The sequence below is a fragment of the Amphibalanus amphitrite genome, unplaced genomic scaffold (genome assembly GCF_019059575.1).
Source record: "Amphibalanus amphitrite isolate SeventyFive unplaced genomic scaffold, NRLGWU_Aamphi_draft 000079F_arrow, whole genome shotgun sequence".
Taxonomy (NCBI): domain Eukaryota; kingdom Metazoa; phylum Arthropoda; class Thecostraca; order Balanomorpha; family Balanidae; genus Amphibalanus; species Amphibalanus amphitrite.
The window spans coordinates 428,879-454,279 of record NW_024881575.1 but is presented as its reverse complement, the minus strand read 5'-3'; the positions used below and the strand labels follow the sequence as shown (position 1 = coordinate 454,279).

The 25,401-nt window shown below is 49.7% G+C and overlaps 3 protein-coding genes across 9 annotated transcripts in view; 1 reads left to right on the top strand and 2 right to left on the bottom strand.

Annotated features, from left to right (window-relative positions):
* Positions 1 to 13,861, bottom strand: part of LOC122379513 (Bardet-Biedl syndrome 4 protein-like) — a 17,707-nt gene extending 3,846 nt beyond the window's left edge. The window contains exon 1 of one of the 3 annotated variants that reach the window (XM_043361782.1): positions 13,674 to 13,861. Coding sequence is in view for 1 of the 3 variants with exons in the window: in XM_043361781.1 (XP_043217716.1) it covers positions 3,290 to 3,319 (30 nt within the window). In the remaining 2 variants the exon portion in view is untranslated. Of the gene's footprint in view, positions 1 to 3,289; positions 3,430 to 13,673 lie in introns of those variants that run through there. The other 2 variants (XM_043361783.1, XM_043361781.1) reach the window with 2 other exon arrangements.
* LOC122379514 (nudix hydrolase 24, chloroplastic-like) lies at positions 7,546 to 25,401 on the top strand. Of its 5 annotated transcripts, none has more exons than XR_006256190.1 (11): positions 7,546 to 7,835; positions 8,638 to 8,778; positions 9,292 to 9,454; positions 18,109 to 18,279; positions 18,621 to 18,859; positions 19,128 to 19,191; positions 19,512 to 19,642; positions 19,980 to 20,098; positions 21,141 to 21,270; positions 22,827 to 22,956; positions 23,734 to 23,833. XR_006256190.1 is itself a non-coding variant. In XM_043361786.1 (11 exons), exons 4-11 carry the CDS (start codon positions 18,222 to 18,224, stop codon positions 24,142 to 24,144), a joined length of 942 nt encoding a protein of 313 aa, XP_043217721.1. In that variant the 5' UTR covers positions 7,546 to 7,835; positions 8,638 to 8,778; positions 9,292 to 9,454; positions 18,109 to 18,221; the 3' UTR covers positions 24,145 to 25,401. The 5 variants fall into 5 exon arrangements, 4 of the variants coding, with proteins under 4 accessions (XP_043217721.1, XP_043217720.1, XP_043217719.1 ...); XM_043361786.1 differs by lacking the exon at positions 21,141 to 21,270 and adding an exon at positions 24,044 to 25,401; XM_043361785.1 differs by lacking the exon at positions 22,827 to 22,956 and adding an exon at positions 24,044 to 25,401.
* Positions 11,612 to 12,850, bottom strand: LOC122379502 (protein ANTAGONIST OF LIKE HETEROCHROMATIN PROTEIN 1-like). The gene is made up of 2 exons (XM_043361768.1): positions 12,735 to 12,850; positions 11,612 to 12,551 (listed from the first exon to the last, which is right to left on the bottom strand). Exons 1-2 carry the CDS (start codon positions 12,848 to 12,850, stop codon positions 11,612 to 11,614), a joined length of 1,056 nt encoding a protein of 351 aa, XP_043217703.1.

The following is a 25,401-nucleotide window of genomic DNA, read 5'->3' as shown; positions in this document are numbered from 1 at the left end:
GAATGCCACTGGTCACAGGGGCCCACGAGGACTTGCATCCATGGACCACAACCCTCTGTCGGCGATCGATCAGAAAGGCTGCGATCCAGTTGAGCAGCGGGCCCCGGACGCCGTATGCAAACAGCTTGCGGATCAAACGTTGGTGCGGCACAGAGTCGAACGCCTTGGCGAAGTCCAGGTAGATGATGTCGATGTTGTCTCCGTTTTCGATGGCGGCGCTCCAGTCCTCGATTGCTTCCATCAGTTGTGTCGTACACGACCTCTTTGGGAGGAAGCCGTGCTGGGCGCTGGTGAGCAGACCGTTCTCGCGGAAATGTTGGAGGAGAGCATCTCGGACAATTGATTCAAGGACTTTGACAGGGATGGCAGTCAGAGTGATTGGACGATAGCTCGAGGGGCGTTGGCGGTCTCCCTTCTTGAAGATCGGGGTGATCTCGCCTGTCTTCCAGTCCGAGGGAAGTGACCCAGAGTCCAAAGACTTGCGGAACAGTATGCTCAGAGGGGAGGAGAGAGCCAGTGCTGACTCGCGAAGGGTTCGGGGGCGTATCGCGTCAGGCCCCGGTGCGCTGGTAGTCTTGAGGGACAGCAGCTTTCCTTCCACCTTCTGAGGAGATACTTCAACATCATCGAGGAAGGGGCCCTGCCAATCAAGGTCCATATCTGGTGCTTCAGTATCCTCATGGGTAAAGATGCTGCTGAAGTACTTGCCCAGCGTGTCAGCCTTGTCTTGGTCACATGATGTCAGATCTCCCCGTTCGTTTAGCAGGTTGTCAACTCTGCTCCTGGTGCGAAGCCTCGTGTTGGCGTACCTCCAAAAGGCCTTTGGGTTCTGTTTCAGATTGTCAGCCAGCTTTGACTCGTATTCCTTGCGTAGGGTTCTGGTGAGCTTCCTGAGTTCATTTTTGCAGCGTGTGAACCTGGCGTAGTCGATGGGGTCAAGCGTGTATCGGTATGTAGTCCAGAGCGTCTTCTTTTTCTTCCTCAGTTGCATGGCTCTGCGGTTCATGTAGATGTTTTTCTTGTGACGCGATCTCCTCTTCCTGGAGCTTTCGGTCAGGGCCTCCGAGAGCCGCGCTTTGAACGTCTGGTATGCCTCATCCAGGTTCATGCTGTGCATATCGGACCAGTTTTGTTCACCAAGGGCGGTGGAAAGGTGTTCATAGTCAGTTATGGTGTGATACTCGGGGAGTGAGGCGGCAACTTCAGTGTAGCAGGAGAGAGTAAACCGAATGACCACATGGTCACTGTTTCCTAGTGGAGATTGGTACTGTATGTCTTTCACCATACCCTCCTCGTTGGTAAAGATCAGGTCCAGCACTGACGGTGTCTCGCCCGATCGGTATCGAGTCGGGCGCTTGACGTGCTGAGAGAGAAGACCGTCATGTACCATATCTAAGAACAGGTGTGAGCAATGAGATGCAGGTGCAGATGATGTTTCAGACTCCCAGTCAATGTGGGGGAAGTTGAAATCGCCAACAATGATCAGGTGTGAAGCATGCAGTGAGCAGGCCTTCTGGAAGAGTTCTCCGAGTTGCTTTGTGCTTTCCTGCATTGCACCAGAGGGGCTACGGTAGACACAGCCCACCAGAAGGCTATCACTTCCTGCGAGGCACAATCTTACCCAGGTGTTCTCCACAGATGATTTTTCTAGATGAACCTCTGTTACCTTCAGGTTTGTTGCCGTGTAAATGCATACGCCTCTAGTTCCACTCTGGCCTAGGTTTGGGGTGGATAGATCAAAACTGGGATGCATTTCATAACCTGGGATATTTAATAGTGCAGGGGCAATGGGGTTTCTCTGGGCTTTGGGAATTGCCTCAGAGATGAGGATAACGTCAGGCTCATCACCGCAAATCAGCAGGCACAGTTCATCTCGTTTGTTAATAAACTGGTCAGCATTAGTGTATAAAACTGTGAGATTCTTCGTGTCACGAGGGGTTGGATGGTTTAGTCACAAACCATTTGCTGGCTGGGCTTCTGAGCTAGGTGCTGGGATTTGCAAAGGTGTGCCACCATTGCCGTCCGCTGCACCAGGTCTCTGCACTGTGCCACCACCCTCGTCGCTGGTAGATGCCATGCCAACAGCTGGAGGCACAGCGGTTTTCTGGGCAGGTACAGGCGCGTCAGGGGCGGTGTTTCCAGCCTGGCGAGTTTGAGAAGGCACAGTGGTGCCACCAGGGTTCCTGCTTGTGCTGGAAGCATCGTTACTTGTTTCCCGATTGAGGCAGATTATCTTTCCCCCCTTGATTCTCAGGTTGTCCTCACCGGATCTCCGCCTGGATGCCAGCTCTTCCCTCAGCTTTCTGTTTGCCTCTCGTTCCTGTTGGGTCAGGTCAGGTGTGATGTAAATGTTGCTGTGCTGTGCAGAGTGGCGCAGTTGGGGAGCACCCTTCAGCACGTCCTGCCTACAAGCTGGGTTGTCCAGGGTGACAATAAGTAGTCTTGGTTTCCCAGGAATGGCCTTTCCAACTCGGAATGACTTTGATGCTGTGACGTTTATTTTCATCACCTCCCTGATCATGGTTGTGACTGCAGACTGGTCACTTGTTGATCTCTCGTGCAGAGTGCCCTCTCCTTGTTCGGGTAGATTATGGATGACAATGTTGGCCTTCCTCCTTTCCTTGTCCAGGTGGTTGTCAAGAACTCTAGACAGCTCAGCAGTGGTAGAGGTAGTGGTTCTCTGTTCGTTTTGGTTTGGTTTAGGTAGCTGAGCAAGCTGGGTTTTTACGACATGAGCGACCTCCGAGCATGTGCTCTTTACTGCCTCAGCATATGATGCCTTGTGTTGCTGAGCAGTTAGTTCAAGCATCTGTGATTGTTTTGAAGTCTGCGTCTCAAGGGATTTCACTGATTTCTCTATGAGGGATGCGTGGTCTTGAACCATTTGCTTTTGGGTCTTGACTGAATCGGCCAAGAGCTCAGCATTTTTCTTCACTGCCTGCTCTAGTTGTTGAAGCCTTTTATCTATGGATTCCGATGACGAGGGATCCTTCCCTTTTTTGCTTTTGAGGTCCGATTTGCACTTCACGCACAGCCATGCGAGACTCTGGAATCTATCCAGTGCTCTAACTGCTGCTTTGGGTGTCCCTTGGCAGCCCGGATGAAACCACCCATGGCATCTGTCACAACAAATTCCGGGTTCCCCATCTTTCACTGGGTTACCACATGCCTTACCGGGTCCCCCCGGGCAGATCGCCTCGGCGCTGCTTGTATCGCTCGAGGAGCGGGAGAGTGAGCCCACGGATTCCTGCCCAAACGCTCTGTACACACTTTGGTCAAGTTTACCAACCTGATTTTGTTTGGTAGAAGACTTATCCATACCTGTGTCGAAGATTCCAGTTCCACTGGCACTTATCTCGTCGTCAACGTCGTCAGCCTCGCCGATGCCCCCGCTGTTTTCTTTGCGACCGCCACGATCGCCACGGTCCCCACGATCGCCGCCGACATTGTCGTTGGCCGTTGGTTTTCCGACGCCGCGATCAGCTGGCGCCGCCGTTTGGTTTGGACATGCCTAAGAGCTGGACTTTTTGCACGCGTTCCCCGCCAGGGGGCGCCACTGAGGAAGCACCCTCTGACGTCACGATAAAACTGCGCGCACTGTGCGCACGGTTCTGTAAGCAAGTAATATAGTGGTGGTTTCATGGTGGAAATTGGAACAAGTATTTTGACATTGTAAAATTTCAAGCCGTTTTTGTGAAATTAATTAGCAAATGCATTTCAAAAGTATTTATTTAAAGTGTGATATGAGAATAATTAGAAGAACATGGATATTTTTGTTCCAATAGCTTATTATGTGAGAAATGATCGGTACTAACGGGTACTTCTAAAGAAGTAGTGAAGAAGTACCAAACAGCCTGCTCGGCTACGATCGTCAGCTGTCCTTTGGAGCTGGACTTCAACGCTGTAAAACAAAATATGTGCTGAATTAATTTTTAGTTTCACCAAAATTTAAGCAATTTATCATTTCTTTCTCACTTTTGTAATTATTGTTGAGTGAAAAGACATGTTGCTAGCTCTGACAATATAAATTTTAAATTAAAAAACCGAAATGCGACGGTGAGTATCTACTACTAAATTATCACTGTGACCAAATACATGGAGAATCTTGCTACCATTGCTTATAAAACGTGCTTATCAATACACAAATGTTTTATTTCAGACAAGAAGGATTTATTTGCCTGAAGTCTTGCGTCATGTGCTACTGCTTTGATTCCAAAGACGCTCTCCGGGTCGGGGTAATTTAGTTCTTCATCGATCGATAAGAGATTTTGATTCCATTGATATCCAAATTGATAAGCTCGGCACCATGGAGTAAGGGCGTCCCCACAGGGGTGACGCAGGAAATATGAATGGCGTTTACACCGACCGTAGTTTCCCACAGCCGGCAATGGGAATCTCCTGTCGGTGTAAACGCCACTATAGTCCCATCCAACTCAAACACTGGTGAATATCCCCGCACTTTTGAGGACGGAAATCTATGGACCTGCTCGAAAAATAGTGGATAAAATACGGCGAGCTTTCAGTTTTATGGTTGGGTCTCCCTTCCAGTTCCGAGGCACATATTTACGGGGGATATTGGGTCATATTTCCCCGGCGTCCTGATGATCGGCGCCCAGCTCAACGTCGAAGGCGCCCTGATACGCGGCACTGCTATCTGTGAAGGTGCCCAGGTTGCTGCCGCTCGAATTTTGGTCGCCTACTTAACAAAACCTCCGTTGGTGCCATCTCAGTTTCCTCGAGGTCAGGCGACCTTCACACGCCGTTGGCTACCTTGGCTGGCCGGCGACTCGTTCCCCTCGTGGCGACGCTCTTGACATCCAGTCAAAAGTTGGAGTGGCTGGCGCCCCCAGTGGGGGCCGGGGAAGGGGCAGTGGGCCTCCACGTTGCTCTCTTCCCGAGCCTATGGTGACTTGGCTCAACTCTCCTCAATAGAATCTGGATTCTGCACGCTGTATTAACATGGGCGTAGACACCACTACGGACAATACGGACAGTGGGTGTGACAATCAGTAGTGCCATTCATATAGAGGGTGTCATATATGAGCGGAGAGGCAACAGTACAGCTGAGCGGAGAGACAACATTAAAACAACAGTACAGCTGGCGTTGCATGGAGCTGCAGGCAACCGGACAGCGGAGGCTTGCGAAAAATAAACAATTCGTCACTTCAACGTATAAACAATAGTATAAAAAGCAACATAAACACATATTCTCATGGTCGAACCCATGCACTAGCGGCTCACGGCGGGCACAAGCACGCAGTGCGGTAGCGGTACCGGATCACACGTCATGGGCGTCGTCTCAGCATAGGTTGTTATGAGCGGAGAGGCAACAGTACAGCTGAGCGGAGAGACAACATTAAAACAACAGTACAGCTGGCGTTGCATGGAGCTGCAGGCAACCGGACAGCGGAGGCTTGCGAAAAATAAACAATTCGTCACTTCAACGTATAAACAATAGTAAAAGCAACATAAACACATATTCTCATGGTCGAACCCATGCACTAGCGGCTCACGGCGGGCACAGGCACGCAGTGCGGTAGCGGTACCGGATCACACGTCATGGGCGTTGTCTCAGCATAGGTTGTTATGAGCGGAGAGGCAACAGTACAGCTGAGCGGAGAGACAACATTAAAACAACAGTACAGCTGGCGTTGCATGGAGCTGCAGGCAACAGGACAGCGGAAGCTTGCGAAAAATAAACAATTCGTCACTTCAACGTACAAACAATAGTAAAAGCAACATAAACACATATTCTCATGGTCGAACCCATGCACTAGCGGCTCACGGCGGGCACAGGCACGCAGTGCGGTAGCGGTACCGGATCACACGTCATGGGCGTTGTCTCAGCATAGGTTGTTCGCAATCTAGTTGAAGCCTAAGAAGACGGCCAGTGAGGTCTCACTGCTGCTGAGGCGACCTCGGAGACGATGCGTCGCCCCTCCTGTCGGCGACCTCCGGTGAGCAGGACTCCAGATAGCTGTCTGGCACGTTGCCGACACTGCCAGACGCTGTCAGCAGGCCTCACTGCTGCAAGTGATGTGCAGATGGACGCCAGGTGACTTCGTCTGCAGGCGATTCCGGAGACCGCGGCCTCACCAGGCAGTACAACCTGCATCGCCATGTCGGTGTTTCTAGAAATGGAAAAATAACAGCATCGGTGAAGGACAAGCAATACAATGTATTCTGTTTTCCTCTCTTGCAGGTATACGTAATCTACAATTATCATTGCTCCTATTTCATTCAACTGAACCTGAAAATTCCATATTGGCACATTGTTTGACTAAATTTGTGTCGTTGGGAACAGGGGCGACGCCACGGTGCGACGACTGGAGGGGACATTGACCATTTTGGAGGGGACGAGGACCATTTTAAGTCGATTCTTTCCATGCAACGCCATAGGCGTAATGTTAAAATTTTAAAAAGTGGAGGGGACGAGATCCCCTCCGTCCCCCCCCCCCTGTTGCGACGCCCTTGGTTGGGAAGCAGATTGTTTGAAATACATGTTTGGTTGAACAGTGTGGAAAATATTTCATTGACCACTATAGCTGCAACAAAAATACTGAATAAAAATAAAAATATATATACAAAAATACTGACAGAAAACATTTGCCCTTACCTGGCTCCTTAGTCAGTCCCGCACAATGGAAGTGGTACCATTTATCGCAGCCGTCGCATCCGACCATCGGTGCTGCACTGATGCTGCTGCCCTCCCCACATTCCATGTACCTTAGGAGCGTCTTGGCTGTGAAAAGATTACGAGTCATGGCGCATACATGAATAGTAAGATGTTTTATATGTTTAACATCGCATAGCAAAGACACAACAGCTGGGAGTCAAGTGTAAGCCAAAGTGTAAGCCCTGCCTTGTTTTGCAGACTGGATTTTAAGCAAGAAAAGCTTTGCTAAAAATGACGCTTGATGAAGCCTCATCCTACTGGGCTGTCTGACATGTCTCCCTGTAAAAAGCATGTGGCCCTTATATTGTATATATGATGAATATGTTAATAATGCAGAGAAAACACAGTATAAATTATACCCAACGTTTCATCTTAATCGACTTTGTCAAGGGTGTTTGAACAGCTTGAGATGAGTGAAGTGTAAGGTAGGTACATCTGAAAATAAACTGAATCTGCGTTCAATAAACATTGATTTTGATAATACATTTCACAAATCAACTGCTAATAACAATCATACTAAAATAGCACGACAGATAACTAACAATCGCATGAAGAACTTATTGTCGTCCGAACGAATGTTGTTAAGATACACATTTGTCTTTTCTGCGCAGCATTTGTGTTTGCCATTTACCGCACCAATGTTCGCCAGCGGTGGTGACTTTTCCTTACCTGCTCACGAAACGTCACACAGGACATGACGTCACCCGAAGACGTCATCAAAAAGTCCAGCTCTTAGCCTAAGCTACACTAGCATGAATTTCGACGTTTTTTCGGTTTCTGCGGGATTTCGGTTCGCGTCGTAAAGTTCGCCTCATAGCGAAAGCATTGCGCAAGCTACACTGCCAGTCTGGCGTCCCGTGGAACGAAAACCCGCAAAAACCGACGAGTCGGAACCGAAAAAAAGTTCAGAGCCGTGAACTTTTTTTCGATTTCTGCGGGATATCGTTCCACGCGACATTTTATGGCGCACAGCGGCATTCTTTTGTTTTGTTTACTTCTGCCTTTTTTGAAGTGACAGAAGGTTGAGTAGGTGTCAGTTTTCATCCGATTTGTGTAGATTATAGTCGTATTTTCTGTGTTAAGTTGTTCTGGATATTCACCTACCTACGCATCAGTATGGAACGTGCAATGAGAGATGAAGATGGAGAAATGAGTGGAGGTAATTTGAATGTTGTTATAATCAAATGAAAATCAATCTGTAACCTCACCCTACTAATGTGTTTCACATGAATTGAATTGTTATAATTAAATTAATTGGGTAGTTTGGTGGCTCCAGCATTTCAGTTGCACTGATGGTGTGGAAAATTCAAGGAGAAATATGAAGCTCAAGCTTTGATTTGTATTATTTTTGCACGCATTAACTAAGCACATGAAAAGAATGTGAAATCGCCCTTTGTGAAGTCTCCCGAAATTGCACCTTGGGCTCCATACTGAATGAAGACAACACCATATTGTCACAAACCAACTATCAATCTAGAACATTGTTCACATGATCATGTAAAGCTAAAAAATTAGCTACATCATGAGCAGAAATAACAAAACCTAAGCTAACCTGACCTAATTTTACCAACGTAACATAACCTAGCCTGACAACAGTAGCGGCGGAACACCTTCAATTAAGGGGGGGGGGGCACTGCTGACTTTTGGTCCCATTCTTTCCATGCAATGCCCATAGGGCTAATGTTAAAATGCCAGAATCAAAGGGGGGCATGGTGCCCTCCCCGTTCCGCCGCCTATGCCTGACAACATGTGGCTGGGTGTTAAGATATAAATGTTTTGTGTAAATAGTAACAATTATAAATGTGTGGTCTTATTCGTCAACCTTGGAAGGATGTGTTTTTTTCCATTTTAAGAATTAAAGTTAATAAATGGTGCAGAAGGAGAAAATCACTAAAATAATTGTTGTTATTAGGTACTGAATGTTTGACAACCTCCAGATCACTGGCATTTCTTTGTTGCAGAAATGGACTTCAACGAATCAATAATTGAAGCAGTCAGGAAGTACCCAGGTTTGTGGGACAAAAAGTCGAAGGACTATGCAAAGAAAAAGACTGTAAAAGATCTTGATTGGCAAAGAGTGGCAGCTGAGTGCAGATGTGATGGTGAGTGCTGACTGCTGGCTACCTACGCAGCTGAGGTTTTCAGTTGATATCACTTGAGCTTGCAATAATTGGTGGTTACATGCCTTGAAATGGGCTTTTTCAAGTACACTATTGAACTTAAATGGTCTAAACATCATAGTCACGAAGAAGAAAGGGTATTTAGATTGAATTTAGAAGATCAAGATACATAGAGATGCCTTTATTGATTGGTTTGGCACAATCAGTGTGTTTTATTTTGCAATATATTATACATTGATATCGATCCAGACTGGAAAGCATCAATGCACTATGCCTGACGCCTGTTAGACCCTCATCCGCTGAAAACTGAAATTCTGCGCAGTTGGTTTTGCGCCGAAATTTCTCTGTTGTTTTAGCCGACAGTTTGATGCCTGTTTGCGCCAAAATTAAGCCGTTTTTATATTCTGCACAGTGCACACCAATTTAGTTCTATTGGTGACATTTTGTTCTGTTGGATGAAATGAAATGGTAACAATACTCTCCTTCCATCATCAGTGCAAGCTGCCAAAGAGAGGTGGAAGTCTTTGCGGGACTACTATCTGGCCAGAAAAAGGAAGACTCTGCCCAGTGGATCAGCAGCACCTGCAGGTGGCCATCAGCACCTAGGACCCTATGGGAATATGCTCAGATTTCTGGACCCCAGCACCCAGCGTGGGCCGTGAGTATTAAACAGATGTGCAATATCCATACCTACTTTGTCCTCCATCCAGCCATCCTTTGACTTTGTCCATCATTCTATATTGTCACACAGGTCAGAATTGACAGTTTGTCATTGTCCTGCTGAAATATTCAAGGTAATAGTTCCATGCATAGTAACTTGGATGTACCTTTTGTTACCATGACCTCCCATAGTGTTTATTTTATATTTCTTATCACTCGATTACTTATGTTCCTTGTTCTGAAATGCAACCATGATTTCCTCCATGACTTCATCAGCTCGCCTGCCTGAAATATGTACTGAAGCCATGTTCTCTCATTTTGTACCCAATGCATATTTCACATCAGTTCCTTTCCCTTATCTGCCGAAACGTTAGTGTGTTTCTATCCAAACTTAATCATCAGAGTTAAGGAATTGCCCCATATTGATTTAACCCGCTCCAGACTGGGGAGAGGGTGGGGGTGGGGGGGGGGGGGTGGACAGTGGACACCCCCGAGTGGTTTTTCGCAGATATCTGAAAAATGGCCCCGCCGTTTGTCGCTACGTTGGTCCAGGAGCCGAGACTGGGTGATTTTCAGAACCCCACCCCCGCCGGTCCGGCGCGGTTTTCTCCATTCCACATTCAACGTCCCAAACCTTTCCTTATTTCCATATTTTTTCCTTTTCAGTACAACCTCATCCATGACCTTCCGGCTGGATTCACATGGAGGCGGAGATGATCCTGGAGGTGATCCTGGGGCTGAGACCAACACTCACCCTCACATCCTGTATCTTGAAGATACCCAATATGAAATTGAAGTGACTGAGGAGAACACAGACGACACACCGCACTCACATGATACAACACAAAACACATCGCGCGCTGACTACACTGAAAACACACCGCGCGCTCTGAGCACACGAAACGCACCGGCACAAAACACATCGCGCGCTCACCACACTCAGCACACAACGCGCGCTCTGGGCACACAACACACACCGGGCACACAAGGCACACGGCTCGTGCACGACACAACGCACGCTCTGGGCGCACAAAACGCACCGACACAAAACACGCAGCGCGCCCACCAGACTCAACACACAACACGCGCTCCGAGCACACAACACACACCTGGCACACAAGATACACCGTCCGCTGACGACACACACACACCGCGTGGCCAGGACACACAAGGTACATCGGATACACAAGGTACACCGCGCACCACATCGGGCACACGAAGCAAGCGCAAAACAACAGACATAGACTATGCTATCTTGGAGGAGCTAGATAGGAGCAGGAGACAACAATCTGACAGGGACTACACATTCTGTATGAATGTGTATGCTGAGCTGCAGCACAGGAGTGAGGCCACCAAAAAACTGATCAAACGTGCGTTCCAGCAGATCCTTGATGAATACGAGGACTGAAGGACACCCATAAGTCACTGAGACTGCGACGTGTTTGTATGTGTGGCTGTGGTTGATTTTTTTTTTTTGTTTAACTAACTGGTGCCTTGACGTTGATGCCTACGTGTGCAGACAACCTGTTTTGCCGTATGTATCTCTATGGATATTTATTTTGTAGCTGACGACGTTTGTTATGTATTGTCCTGGCGTTTATATCCGCAGGGATGAAGGACAGACTGCCTTTTCTGCGATATTTACCTATGGCTGTTATTGTTCAATTTGGAGTTGACAACGTTTGTTTTGTCGTTGCGTTGATAGCCACAGCCCACAAGGACAGACAGCTTTCGTTAAGTCGTCTGTCCCTGTGATATAAGTTGTTCGTTTTGGTTAGCAACAGCCAACAGTAGTTTGTTGCTGACATTCATTCAATACATGGCTTTGCCGTGCTTGTTGATTGTTTTTGAGAGCAATTGCCGGTAACAGTGACATCATCTTTACGATATACACATTCAATCGTAACCATCGTCAGCTTATATTTCAAACTTCACGACACATTGAATCGATGCTTGAATCGTCAAGTAAACGGCGTGAAACAGTCAATCCGTTTCGACCAGGCACTGAATAGTTCAAAATTCAAATCATCACTTTTACAAGAACGGCACATCCAACATCATACCGCTTCTTATGCGCTCTCGCCATGGGAGTCACAGCGGCAGTGGTTACACACACACGGCGTACACGCACACATGATACACCCACAGTTCTTCACTAGCGGCGAATGCTGTTCAGCTGCCAGGGGACACTGCCGACGCCGCTGAAGTACTCGACGTACTTCTCTCGTACTTGGGCCGCCTGCTGAGGGTGATTGTGAGACGCGCCTGCGTCACGTAGGTCACGGAGACCGGGGATGTCTCGTCGCTCTTCAGGCGTGACGTAGCCGTAGGCCGCTGGCCCTCCACGTCTGGTCTCGATGTCCTTCTCTCTCAGGAAGTTATGCAGGACGCAGGTTGCCAGGACGATGAGTTTAACGGCCTCCACGTCACACCCGATCGGACCCCGGAACACCCGCCACCGTTGTGCGAGGATCCCGAACGCGTTCTCGGAGGTCCGACGGGCGCGGCTGAGTCTGTAGTTAAAGACACGTCGTTGGTCGTTCGTCAGGCGCGACCCAGGAAATGGCCTCATCATATGTTGCCGCAGCGGAAAAGCCTCATCTGCCACGAACACGTGAGGCACGGTCACTGCGGAGCCAGGGAGCGGCTCTGGGCCTGGCAGAACAGGCGGCCCGCCGTTGTCTTGGTCCTCCAGCAGCCGACCCAGGTCGCTTCCTCCCCACACTCCCCCGTCACTCTCCTGACCGTGGCTGCCCACGCTGATGTAGCGAAAGCGACACTTCGCGTCCACCACAGCCATCAGCACGATGCTGAAGAACCCTTTATAGTTAAAGTTCATTGAGCCACTGTTGGCAGGCTTGTCGACCATGATATGCTTTCCATCAACCGCCCCACAGCAGTTGGGAAACTGCCACTCCTCCTCGTAATCCAGGGCGTGCTGGCGCCACTGCTCGGGCGACGGTAGCCCCATCAGCCCTGGTCCGAGCTCCTCCCAGATGGCGCGGCATGTCTCAGGGACGATCAGGCGGATCGTGGCGAAGCCTATGCGGTAAGATTCTGCCACAGACTTCATAGTCCCACCTGACGCCAGGTAACTGCAAAAGGTGTACACATATGTAGTAATTAAAAAATGTCAGTCCTTTGTTACGTCATTGCGCCTATGTCATATTCGTAATTAGTCGATTGGAAATTGAGGCACCTTTTCTGGTTATGCAAGCTTATGTGTTTCATTGAGAATTATACGCGCATTGAAAGTATGAAGAGGCTTCAGGTCTTACCGCAGCGTTGCCGCCAGGCGCTCTGCTGCCGAGATCGGCTTCCTCAGGTGCGTGATCTCCTTCGTGATGACGGGCTCGATCTTGCCGAGCACCTCGTCAAATTCATTGACGCTCATCCTGAAGTAGCGCCGATGGCCCTCAGGATCATTCTGGCGCAGTTCCTGTACTAGCGTGTGGAACTCGCCGCACTCTTCTCGGCGCAACAGCACCGGGCGAACCCACAGGCTTCGTCGCTGTCTCTCGCGTTCACGGCGCAAAAATAAAACTCTTAATAATGTTTGACGATCCATTTACTGCGGCTCAACTTCAACAGATCAGACAATACGACGTACACAAATGCGGCTGCTGCATAGCACGCATTCGCAGAGGCCGCTCCGATTGGAACGAAAAAACGCAGAAACCGAAAAAAACGCAGAAACCGAAAAAACGCGGAAACCGAAATCCCGCAGAAACCGAAAAAACGTCGCTAGTGTAGCCTGAGCTGGCGTGTCCTTTGGTTTCGGCGGGAAAGCGGAGGCGACCGATCCAGGGGCATGTTTCGAAATTTTCACTCGATTTTCTTGTCGGAGTTAATCTTCAGACGTCGAGGCGAGAGATTTTATGGTAAACTTGCACGATTCTCCCAAAAGAATGTTGGAGAAAGGAAAGGAATTTGGCCTTAACCAATCACGTCGGAGCCTGGAGCCTATCAGCTGGTGGGCTGGGAGGCAGGGAGGAGCTCGATGCGCACGTCCGATCGCCACGGAATCCCGACACCGAATCCTAAAAAAAACAAACCCAATCTTAAGGTTATTGATTTATTTGATGATGAATAATTGAAATTTGATTTGAATGATGATATTGATATTGATGATGAAGAGAAAGTTTGCTAAGAAATGTTGAAACTGCAAACATTCTTTTTCACAGAGACCAGAAGGCAGACAACTCCGAAGTACAAACCTATAATTCCAGTGGTCCACGGTATATAGAAAATTTCAGAACTTCAGTGGTCCTGGTTTCCAAAATATGGTAACTTTTTGTGCAATAATGCAATACAGTCAATTACATCAATATCGATAAATTACGCTACCTATGCTGAGTGACTCTGACACGCAATTTATTCTCGTTTTTGTGCTGCTTGCACTGAACTCTATAATGTGGAATGCGCATCGGCCGCCAGATGGTGTCCAACGGTGCCGCCATGTTGCGCAGACCAGAAAGCGGCCGCCGCCTGTGTTGGGGAATAGGGAATTCGGGACCTCGATTTACGTTTGCGGTCGCTGCACAGTGGCGGCGGAAGGTATTCTAGGATAGGGGTGCAAACGATATTGAAGCGCCCCTTCCCGCTGGGCGCCCCTTACCATATACACGGTTGTAGTAACACAAACAGTGAAGAGACGTTTGACAATGTGTTGTACCTGTTAACACGTTCAGAATTACAGTTTTTATGTAACGAGAAATAGTTAGGTACCTACATTCCACTTTTGTTCTGAACTGTTCTGAAAGACAGGATAAAACACCTATCCGTCGATAAGAAATACGATTTTTTAGGGGAGGCGTTTAACCCTGAGGTGTGTTTTCCCCACAGTTACCCTATGTTGTAAACGGCAAACCGCCCCCGATAAATGTTACACAAACTAATTTCCTCTCGCATATATCGGCCATCAGGCGCTTGTCGCATGGAGCCTGCAACGCTATAAGCCCTCATATGTTCGTGTTGGCGTTCAGAGGCTATCGCCTTCAAAGACGTCTCCATAAATGTTTCTTTTTCGTCCCACACACAGGCGGCCCCTCTTCCGCATGGCGCGCTTCTCGAGTGGCTGCGCCCTCCTAGCCTTTATCGCCTGGCAAGATTATATTCGACAGGGTCGGCAGCATCTGCCTTTGTTTCAGATAAGGATGCCCTCCACTCTTCAGCATATCAAAAGATACTTTTCCCACGTCATTGCTACCCTCTTCGTGTCACAAGTGCCTTTATCAGTTGCGGTGTCGCACTGCTCAACCTTATGGCTGCCGCACCTCTTAACTTCCTGCCTCCTCTACAGATTTTCGAGGCGCCCCTTTCCATAGCTTTAGGGTGCATCTGCCCCCCTTGCCCCCCTGCTTCCGCCGCCACTGTCGCTGCATCCGTTACGTTCAAGCTATGTGGACACGGAACCCAGCATCTTACGCAGAATTGAGTGGAGAACAAGATGAAATCCTAAAAAATCCTCAGATATAGGGTGAATAGGTCAAAAACGCCCCCAGTAAGCGCGAAACCTTCTGACACTCAACCCAACCCAGATTACTCAAACCTTTGGGCACCATCATGTAGCTCATTCTTTTTACTACGCTTTGAGACCAAGAAAAGACACTTGCGTGTGGTATTTAACCCCCAAAAAAGGTTTCCGCATACCCTTACAAAAGGGCGTTTTGCCCCACACCCTGGGTAATACGCCCACACCCATGTGCAAAGCGCCCCCACGCCATCCATCAACAGAGAAAATGATGAACATGGCAGAACTTGACGTCATTCTGACGTCATTTGTGGTCAACCTATCATAGCCTTTGGAATAAAATGTTGTTGCAATGTGTAAAATGGATGCCCGGAGGAGTCCTGAAAGTTTGGTGACGATATCTGCAGTCGTTTAGGATGTATCAGCAAAAAAGGACAGGGAGAGGCCTTTTCGACCCCGACCTACAGGGCGCTACCCTGCACTCTCACCACCGTGCAAAACGCCCCCCTTTCAGAAAACTGGGGGCGTCTTGCCCCATGCATCGAGTAGGCGTCTTTCCCCATCCACTCCATTTCCGGTCAACAAAATATTGACAAAAAACGCGCCACTAACGCCACAGCATAATAAATTCAACAGAATGACAATAAAACGCAGTTTTGAGTGATGTGCACAATAGCAAGTTTTGTGAAATAAAGAGGGCATTAAAAGCTTAGGAATCTTCTGTAAAAACAACAAAAACAACACCCAAAACCAACATCAGCACCTACCCACGCTGCTCCCCAAGACGCAGAACCGGAAATAGAGAACTACGTAAACAAGCAGCTGACTGTTCTGAAAGACAGGATAAAACACCTATCCGCCGATAAGATCTACGATTTTTTTAGGGGAGGCGTTTAACCCAGGGGTGCGTTTTCCCCACAGTTACCCTAAGGAACTAATACGTTAAACCCTTATAAGTCAATGGGGAAATATGAAAATTGCTATTTTGGCGCCGAGAATGATCTGAAACTATCTCAAGCATATAGAATCATGATTTCATGCACTCCTTGCAAGGTTCTATGCTTCATATTTACATTGTTGCCCTTGCGTGACGTCATTTGTGACGTCACAAGGGTCACAATTTTTCTTCAATAACTCCCGATCAAATTGAGCTAGCGAGTCGGGAAAGCCACCAATGGACTCAGGAAGACCTGCCGAATCGAATGATATGCGACATGACCTCTTTCGACCAGCTTCGTGACCTGGGGGTGCTGACCTGACCTTGACCTGAGGTCAACACCCTAAGTTGACCTGACCCGAACAAAAAGTATATCATTCGATGTGCCTGAGCTAGCTGAACACGATGATGCCAAAATCGCGGCTCTACGGCCATTTTTGGCGAAGTTATTTACCAAAAACCGAACCCTTGCCTTAGATCACTTGACCTGACCTCAGAGGTCACCGGTTGACCTGAGACCTTTACAGCGGGTTCCTACCAGTCACTCTGCATTATACTTTGCCGCATACGACCACTTTACCGCTTAATTCTAGTTAACTTAGCGGCGCATTAGCGAGGTGGGTTCAATCAACCCCCTCGGCCGGGGCAAATATAGGTCCGGCGAGTGAATTTAAGGAATTCTGAAGATACGATCGTGTTCCCCACTCAATTCTGCGTAAGATGCCGGGTTCCGTATCTACGTAACTTGAACGTAACGGATGCGGCGGCCGCAAACGTAAATCGAGGTCCCGAATTCCCTATTCCTCAACACAGGCGGCGGCCGGTTCTTGGTCTGCGCAATATGGCCGCCACCGTTAGACACCACGGCCAATAGGATTGAAGCGGCAGTGCTCCCCTGTGGCTGCTTGGCAGAAAATCAATCGTCATGTTTTGTCATTCGCGCGCCATAAATGCATTAAATACTTCTGATGTTTATTGTTTTGGTTTCTAATTTTCCCACAGTGTGTATTAACAATTTTTCCAAATACAAAACGTTGCGAGGTATTTTTTGTGTATATACGGTTATCAAAATTATTTTGTTTGTTCATAGTTGCAATTTGACAAATTTAGATAAAATGCAGCATCGTAATATACCATTGTTCTTGATTACTAACCTAGTTTGTTTACCAACATTTTTCAAGGTCATCTATATTTTTTGTCACCGTGTATTTTTTATCGAAGGTGGAGGCGGTGGAGCTTTTGGTGGAGCTGACACGGCACGTATTGGTATTGGTGGTTGGTGGTAAGGCGGGGCCACATATTGGTTGGTGCCTTGAGTTAAGTTTCGTTGAATTATTTTTACGTTTGCAAAAATATTCACGAATTATACTATCTCAAACACTTGTGGATACAAGTTTTGAAAAAATGTACGGCCTTGAATGAAATAGGCCTCAGATCCCGGTGTGAAATACCAGTGCCCTATCCTATCGTTTTGGGTGGTACCTACGTCACTGACGGAAAGTGGACGGGGTGGAATATGCTGCACTCTGCAGCTCCGTCTGAGATTGATATGAACATGTGTTGAGCACAAGCAGACACCGCAGATGTCAATGCTCTCCGAGTCCAGTCTCCACAGATGGCGGTACCGAATGTTACCCAGATGGCGCAGCGCTCCACTCTCCCACAGTGACCTCCCTTGGACCTCCCCTCTCCTCCGCCCCGAACCAGCTCAGAACCGGCGCATTCCGGTCCACCGGTGCCCTCGGCGTATAGAGGTTGATTGTCAGGCCCCTGGTGGATTTTCGTTCCAGTCTGGTAAAATACGCTGATTTTCTCATGCCTATGATGCCAAATTGAAGTCACAGTTGGTTTTAATTTTTCCCCGATATTGTTCTTCTCATCGAATTTCACTCTTTTTATCAATTTTCAACAATTCGATCGGACTTTGCCCTTAGTTGTGTAGTTTATCAATAGATGTCACTGCAGTATCTTACGGAGGCCTGCCAAACTCAGCCCAGAGCTTTTGGCCCGGAGCAAGGCCCGGAGTGTTGCAGTTTTGGATCCGTTTCAGTTTGTGTTGTGAGAGTTGCCGTGCCCAGCCGTGCCCGATAAGTAGTGATACTGATACAGGGCTGAAACACTTTGTGAGAAAGCATCCTGGCGAGCAGACGTCAAATTCATTATTCAACTGAGTTCAAGTTGGAAGTGACTAGCAGTGTTTGACTTGCCTGAAAAGTGTGAATATTTGGACTGTTTCTTCTAGGTAACTCTAGGGCTAGGCGCTGATCATCCATTGCCAAAACACTAGGCCATCTAGAGGACACAACCAAATTAGTCTGGTTAATAATCTACCCACCAAGGGAGCCTTCAGTGAAAATGGAAAAGAGCAGATTTATTGCTCTGGCTCGGAAGTTCAATGCTGTTCTTTTTGAAGGTCAGTATCTGATGCGTGCTTATCAATTAACTAATATTTTATAATATATTGCTAAGTATTGTAATATACAATTCTTGCTAAATAAATTTATTTATTTTTGTTTGATATGAATCACAAGAAAGATGTGTTGGGCAGCAAACAATGCTTTAGCTAAGCCCTGGGCTGTTGGTAGGAACATGCATGATGCCTCAAGTTTTACCGTACTTAATGCTCCTGAATAGTGCTATTTTCAGCTCAATAATACTAAATTGCCGTATTGTTTCCAAGCCACGTGTCAAGAGTTGACTATTCACTGCAGATTTTTCCCTTCCCCCTTGCTCTGACACTGTGCTCTGGTGCAGAGAACGGCCTGCTGTCCGGCGCGCTGCCGCTGGTAGTGGCCGGCCACACAGTGGGCCTGGTGCGTGCCGAGCTGTTGCCGCTGGTGCGGGCCGCCTCCATGTTCCACGTGACTGAGGGCGCCGTGACGCTGGACCCTGCGCTGGAGACGCCCGAGGCGCGCTCGGCGGCCATGGCCGAGCTTCTGCAGCGCTGGAGGACGCAGGAAAACCTGGTGGCCCTGCGCGGCTGGAGGAACGAGGTACGACCACATCCGCACACGGGCTGATAAAGCTAGTCTGTCCCCTTCCCACTTATGTCCCTTTTATGTCGTAATATTTGGTATGAATCGGATCGCAGTGTTATCATGTACCTGTGTGGTACGATTGTAGCACTCAGTCGTCCGCTGTTAATGCGTTGATTCATATGCTTACGTGTTGTGATTGTGATATGCCGTTGTCCGTTGTTCGCATTGTACTATGCTCGGCGTGTTCCAATCGTGACACCCCATCATTATCCGCTGTTCGCAGTGTTATGATGTGCGGGCGTCCTTCTCCAGCGCTCCCCTACTAAAGATGGAACGGTCGGCTACATGTGAGTGTGATTCTCATTCAGTCCATGTCAACTGCTCGTTGGATTGTCCAGAGCGCTGCTCGGTTTCGGTTTTGTATCACCATGCTGCTGGTTCTCCCATATAATTTGGAAGTTAATTACTAGCGTTTCTTGATCTCGCATCCGTGAAACACATACACCGCGTGACATCGACCAATGGGAAACCGAAAAACGCCAGCAAGCTGGCAGCCTGCTGATAAAAACGGCGACCGAACAGCGTCTAGTTTCCGTGGTAGCAGTTTGGTACTCTCGCTCGGTGGGTTAAGTTCGCTGGATCACACGCGTGTGCCCCGCCGCCGCAGGTGTGTTTGGGATCCGGCAGTACGGGGTCGACCTGAACGGCTACACCCACCACCCGGAGCGGGGCTTCTGCGTCTGGATCCAGCGCCGCTCGCTGGAGAAGCCCACCTGGCCCGGCAAACTGGACAACATGGCGAGTAACTTCCCGGAGTTCGACGGCGGCCCGGAGTCTTGGTCATGTGTTTTACGTTTATCTCCAGTTTTTTTAGCTCGTTTTTCGACGTCCAAGCTGAATCGAGTAATATTTTATTGGACTTCATGTTTGCCAAATAGAGGCACCCACTGGGTTTCCCTGTTTTTTTTTTTTTTTGTTTGTTTGTTGTTGTTTAAGTCATCATGGTCTTTCACGTAGTTTTGAGTGCATGTCGGTATGTTTTCTTCCTTCCCATGACCCTTGACTACTTGCCGCCTTTTTCCCCTTGGCGTTACCACAGCACAGATCGAGACCTAATTTCGTTCTCTTTGAACAGGTCTCAGGCGGCCTGACGTCCGGGCTCGGCCTACTGGAGGCCGTGCAGAAGGAGGCCTGGGAGGAGGCCGGCATCCCCGAGCACCTGCTGCCCGGTATCCGGTCGGCCGGCGCCGTCTCGTGAGTACCGCCCGCCGCCGCTACCCCCGCCCCTGCGTCCAGCCTCCTCACGCCGCCCCCGCTCTGTGGCCGTGTCTTGGGTACCGCCCCGGCCGGCCTCCGCCCGTCGGCCCCCGCCCCCCCCCCCCCCTGGCCGTCTCGTGGGTACCGCCCCGGCCGGCCGCCGCCCCGGGCCGACCGCTCCGGTCCTCAGCCGCCGGCGTGTAATCGGGCCCAGGAAACGGTACTGATACCGGTTCAGTCCGGTCCTGGCCGGTCACACGCCGCCGAAAGCTTGTTATCGTAACGCAAAACGGTTCCTTGTTCTGAGAATAAGAACGCGTGGCCTTGGCACTGTTATCAACTTTTTGCTGATAACGTTGTAGTTTATCTCAACTCAACCCACCATTAAGATGTGAAACATTTGATCCATAAGTCTAGGTTAACTTAAGTTTAATATATGATTCAGCAAAAAACGCGGCCTTTTACTCTGACATTGCAGCCTGGTACTGGGGCTGGTCCTTCCCGTCTCGTCCACGATAGCATGGGGCCGGTCGAGGGGTCGACAAAAGTGTCTACATGATTTCTTTATTGCAACTGATTGGGCGGGTTCTATCGTAGTCACGAATTAAGGTGTGTTCCGTGCGCTGAACGGTACTACATTGACTTGGTACGTTTTTTTTTTGTCTCATCATTACAATAGCGTGTACTATTTGTATGTTTGTCTCCGTTTCTGTCATTATGTGGGTACGCTTAACTTCACTCTACTTTAAAATCCTCTCTTCGTCTTCTCTGTCGGTGTTTCGGGTGCTCTGTAGTCAGCCGTGTTTTGGGTGCTCTGTAGTCTGTCTTCTTCTTTATGGGCGCGGTATTTTCTCAGTGTCCGTCGATCCATGTGTCCGGCTTTATTGGACCCGCTGCTGCCCGTGTTTCCTTCTCTCCCTCTTTGTCCCTCCACCCTGTCCTGTGGCTCTGCGACCTCCACCCGTATGTCCCCCTGCCCCGCACGGCGGCCGGGCGGTCGGACCAACACCGACGCGCCTGTGTGGCCGCTGTGCGCCAGAATCTGCTACCGGAGCGAGCGGGGCCTGTTCGCCAACACGGAGTTTGTGTACGACCTCGAGCTGCCGGCCGACTTCACACCGCAACCGCAGGACGGCGAGGTGGATGAGTACCGCCTGATGCCCGTCCAGGTCAGTCAGTGGGTGGGTGACCCCTCCCCAGGTCAGTCGGGGTCCAGTGACCCCCTCCCCAGGTCAGTCGGGGTCCAGTGACCCCTCCCCAGGTCAGTCAGGGCCCAGTACCGCCTGATGCCCGTCCAGGTCAGTCAGGGGTGGGTGACCCCTCCCCAGGTCACCGACCGGTGACCCTGCCTGGCCCCCAGGTCAATCAGTGGCCCAGTACCGCCTGCTACTTGTCCAGGTCAGTGGGTGGGGTGACCCGCCCGCCCCAGATCAGTCTGGGGGGGGGGGGGTAGGTCAGTGCCCCAGTACCGCCTCCTGCCCGTCCAGGTCAGTGAGGTGGGTGACCCCGCCACAGGTCAGTCAGTCAGGTGGCCCCGCCCCCCAGGTCAGTCGGGGCCGAGTATCTTTTGATGCCCGTCCAGTTCAGTAAGGCCGGGTGGTCCCGCCCCCTCCCCCTTCCAGTTCAGACAGCGACCGAGTACGTCCGCCTGCCCCCTGGGGCAGGACTGACATGACCTCCCAACTGACCTGGAGGTCAGTTGGCAGGACATGTTTGATCGTCCAAGTCAGTGGGCTCCGCCTCAAGCAGACCCGGGACCTCTTACCGACACCGACATACCAAACGCGCACCCGTAGATCTCGTATTAACAGTCGACATTGAAACATAGTACGCTGCTACCGGAAGACATCACACTAACAACACTGGCAGAGACGCGTGCAGACATGATGCATGCAAGCTGGTCTGAATTAAAACAGTAAATAACTAAGCGGTGGATCATTCTAATTCGAGTAGACCTGCACAGTTTTGAACACGAAACGAATCAAAAGCTCTTCGAGAACTAATCTAAAAAAGGTTTTGTTTTGATAACAAATATCCCAAATAGTGGCTCTTAAGATAATAGGTTCCAGCGTAAGTCCATTTTTGCCCATTTTTGCATTTTCCAGAGGTATAAAATAGTTGAAATAGCAAATCGACTGAAGATTTGTGGGCTTTGGGTGGCATTTGAACTCTGACTTCCCTATGCTTGTGTTTTGATGGAATTCACGATATTTTGAATGCGTATTTATTTCTAACATCGATTTCAAGCACTGCTTCATCCATGTACTCGGTCATCCATGCGTCGCGATGGTAGCTGATTCTTCCTGCGCCTGTCTTTCCTGGTCCACAATATCTGGTCACGTCGATAAGCCTTTGCGGTGACGGGCCGCCGTGCGAGTGTAGGCGTAAGCTGCCCTGAGTGTGGCTCACTAACCTCCTACCGGAGACGGTCCTTTCTTAGTGCCTATATACTCCTAGTTGGGTGCAGCCCGCTGCCCTGTGCGCCCTGATACTAAAATTGACGGGTTGTGGGTGCCACCGGCACGGTTCATGTCGCCGCGGCGCCCAGTGACTGGTGGTAGTGCTAGTGGTATCCTGCCAGCCGTTGGTGCCTATCACGCCGGGGACGGACGGCCCCGTGTGTAGGTTTACTGGTGATTGGTCAGTGTGGTGGGCGGTGACCGGTGACCGGTCAGCCGGTGCGGCTTATCACGCCGGGGACGGACGGCCCCGTGTGCGCCGGCAGGTTCGTCTACGGTAAAGGGAGCGCCACATTCGCCAACCATGCCTTCTGCTTCGATATCCAGCTTGCACCCGATTTCCAGCCGAGAAATCAAGACGGGGAGGCGGAGGAGTTTATGCTGGTTACACCTAAGGTTTTGAACCATTTTCTTTCTTTTCGAAAATTGTGGCTTTGTTTCGTTTTCCTATCGATATTAACTACGAATCATTTTTAGTTTAAGCATTGGGAGGAACTTGTATGTGAAATATCTATGCTTTGTTTGGAAATATCAATCCGTCAATATTAATCTTAATATGCGTATCCGAAACGTCAAAATAGGGGAACGGAACACTACTGTAAAACACTGGTCCTCTATCTATCCGATACCTTTTCATTTGGCATTCAGTACCTATTGTTTCATTGGGCTGGCAAGATCAATCTAAGTTTTGTATGTTTTTATCAGATAAACTCATTTAAGAATGCTCATTTGATTTGTATGGAAAAGTTGATGATCATTAAATTAATCGAGCCCATTTTGAGTTAAGATATTCTGAACCTTCAAAATCGCCCCACATGTTAGTACTCTACAGTTCTAGTTGGCATACTTTTGATACTCTATTTGACACCTCGGTAAAATTGTTACTATTGTGAACCATACCACAGCCGGGTCAGTAGAAGTCAGCCGGGGAGCGCCTCCCACCTCGGTTCTGCTCTGTAACGGCAGCTTTACCAGTAGCTGGCCTGCCTTTTTACTGCCCAGGGAACGGAACTCTACCTTCCTCTGAGTCCGTCAGTGAGGTAGGGGGCGCTACCGGGACTGGCCGACGCTGCGCCTCTATCAATGGCGGCGCTGTGAACAGTCAGATACACAGTGGAGCTGGTCAGACAGTGTGCCCCTGCGCGCCTCCTGACCCGACCTGACCGCCCCCAGGAGCTAATGGAGCTCGTCTGTAGCCCCGAGTTCAAGACGACCAGCGCGCCGGTCACCCTCGACTTCCTCATACGGCACGGCTTCATCACACCCAACAACGGTTGGTAACACACTGTACACGGCATTACGAGTAATGATAATTCAAACTCGGTTTCATTACTCCGAGTAATGGTACTTAAATACGTGCTTATCACACCGACTGCCGGTTATTAACTCTGCCTCATCACACACAGTAACGGTGGTTGAACGACACGCCAGTTTCTATGTGCCTGCTCGGGTAGCTACACTAACGCCGTGCTCTGTGTTCCAGAGCCGCGCTTTCTGGAGATCTGCGAGCTGCTGCACGTGCCACTGGCCAGTGCGTACAGTACGGGCCGGCTCATTAGCGGGCTGCAGGCCATCCACGGCTGAGCTGTGAACAGGCGCCGCGAGTGGGGAGGCGCAGCCGTCCAGACGCCGCCGGACCGAACCCTCCATAGCCAACAGGACAAGACACTTCCGGACCCTCCACAGCCGACAGGACAGGACAGGACAGACCACCGGACCGACCCTCGATAGCCGATACTCGACAAGACGGGACAGGATAGGCCGCTAGACCGCACCCTCTCCAGCTGTCACAACAGGACAGTACAGGATCCTCCATAGCCGACATCGACAGGACAGGGCAGACCGCCAGACCCGACCCTTTATAGCCGACAGAAGAAAATAAGGACAGTACACCGCCACACAGGACCGAAACATATAGCGGACGGGACGGTCAGGGTGGTTCAGATGTCTTCATCCGACAGAACACCACCGGACAGGCGGACAGCACCAGATCGGAATCACTACACAACCTTACCTTCCCACCGGACATGGGCCTTTCCACCAAACCAAGCCACCGCCAGAACTGCCATTTCCTTGCCGATTTGTGTCCTTCCCATCCAGTTTAAACCTCTCCATGACTGATATGCCTGACTGACGTCCGCACGAATGTCGCTACGAACAGTAACTTCGCCCCTCCCCTGGAAGGACGGCGGTGCTAAGGACCGGGAGTCGCACCTACTCCTGTTTGTCAGGTATACTCAGCTGTGGGGCGTCTTTACGGGTAGTGCGGGTGTGCTGCCGGTCTGAGCTGTGGGTGTGCTACCCTCCGTGGTATGACACCTCTGCCGGTATGGCGGGTCTGCCCTGCCGGTATGTCGGTATGGTGCCCTGTCGTGAGATGTGCCGTCTGCCTGCCCTGTGGGTAAGACGCCTCCGTTGGGCACTGTCCCGCGGTGTGGCGACCCTGCCGGTAGAGCAGCTATCCCGCTCGTTTGGGTGAGCCGTGGTGGCCCTCGGCTGCTCCCATTTCCTTGCCAGGGAGGTCTGGAGGTCCGCATAGAGGGCAGCGTTAGGCCTCGAAGGCTGTGGGGCGGTCAGTGTTGTTGAACAGAGGCAACTCAAAGTGGTCCCGTTGAGTCGGTGTGTTTTAAAGAGTCCGTAGTTATTTGTAGACGTTTGCCTGTTTCTAATATGTGGTATCTTCTAGAGCTTTCCTTTGGCTCTTGGGTACCTTTTTGGGACTTGTGTGTTATATTATGTAGTCAATTTGCAATTGGTTCAATGTGTACTACGTTATTGCTTTGTGTCGGATTTTACCGTATGGGAAGTCATTTGACTAAGAATATACATTGTCGCACCATA

Excerpts from the sequence above, each read along its gene's own strand:
- LOC122379514 (XM_043361784.1), top strand. The coding sequence starts at position 7,793 with ATGGAACGTGCAATGAGAGATGAAGATGGAGAAATGAGTGGAG. Across the intron at positions 7,836-8,637 it reads AGATGGAGAAATGAGTGGAG|AAATGGACTTCAACGAATCA; the intron begins GTAATTTGAATG and ends TCTTTGTTGCAG. Across the intron at positions 9,455-10,122 it reads CCCAGCACCCAGCGTGGGCC|TACAACCTCATCCATGACCT; the intron begins GTGAGTATTAAA and ends TTTCCTTTTCAG.
- LOC122379502 (XM_043361768.1), bottom strand. The coding sequence starts at position 12,850 with ATGAGCGTCAATGAATTTGACGAGGTGCTCGGCAAGATCGAGCCCGTC. Across the intron at positions 12,552-12,734 it reads CGCCTGGCGGCAACGCTGCG|TTACCTGGCGTCAGGTGGGA; the intron begins GTAAGACCTGAA and ends CACCTTTTGCAG.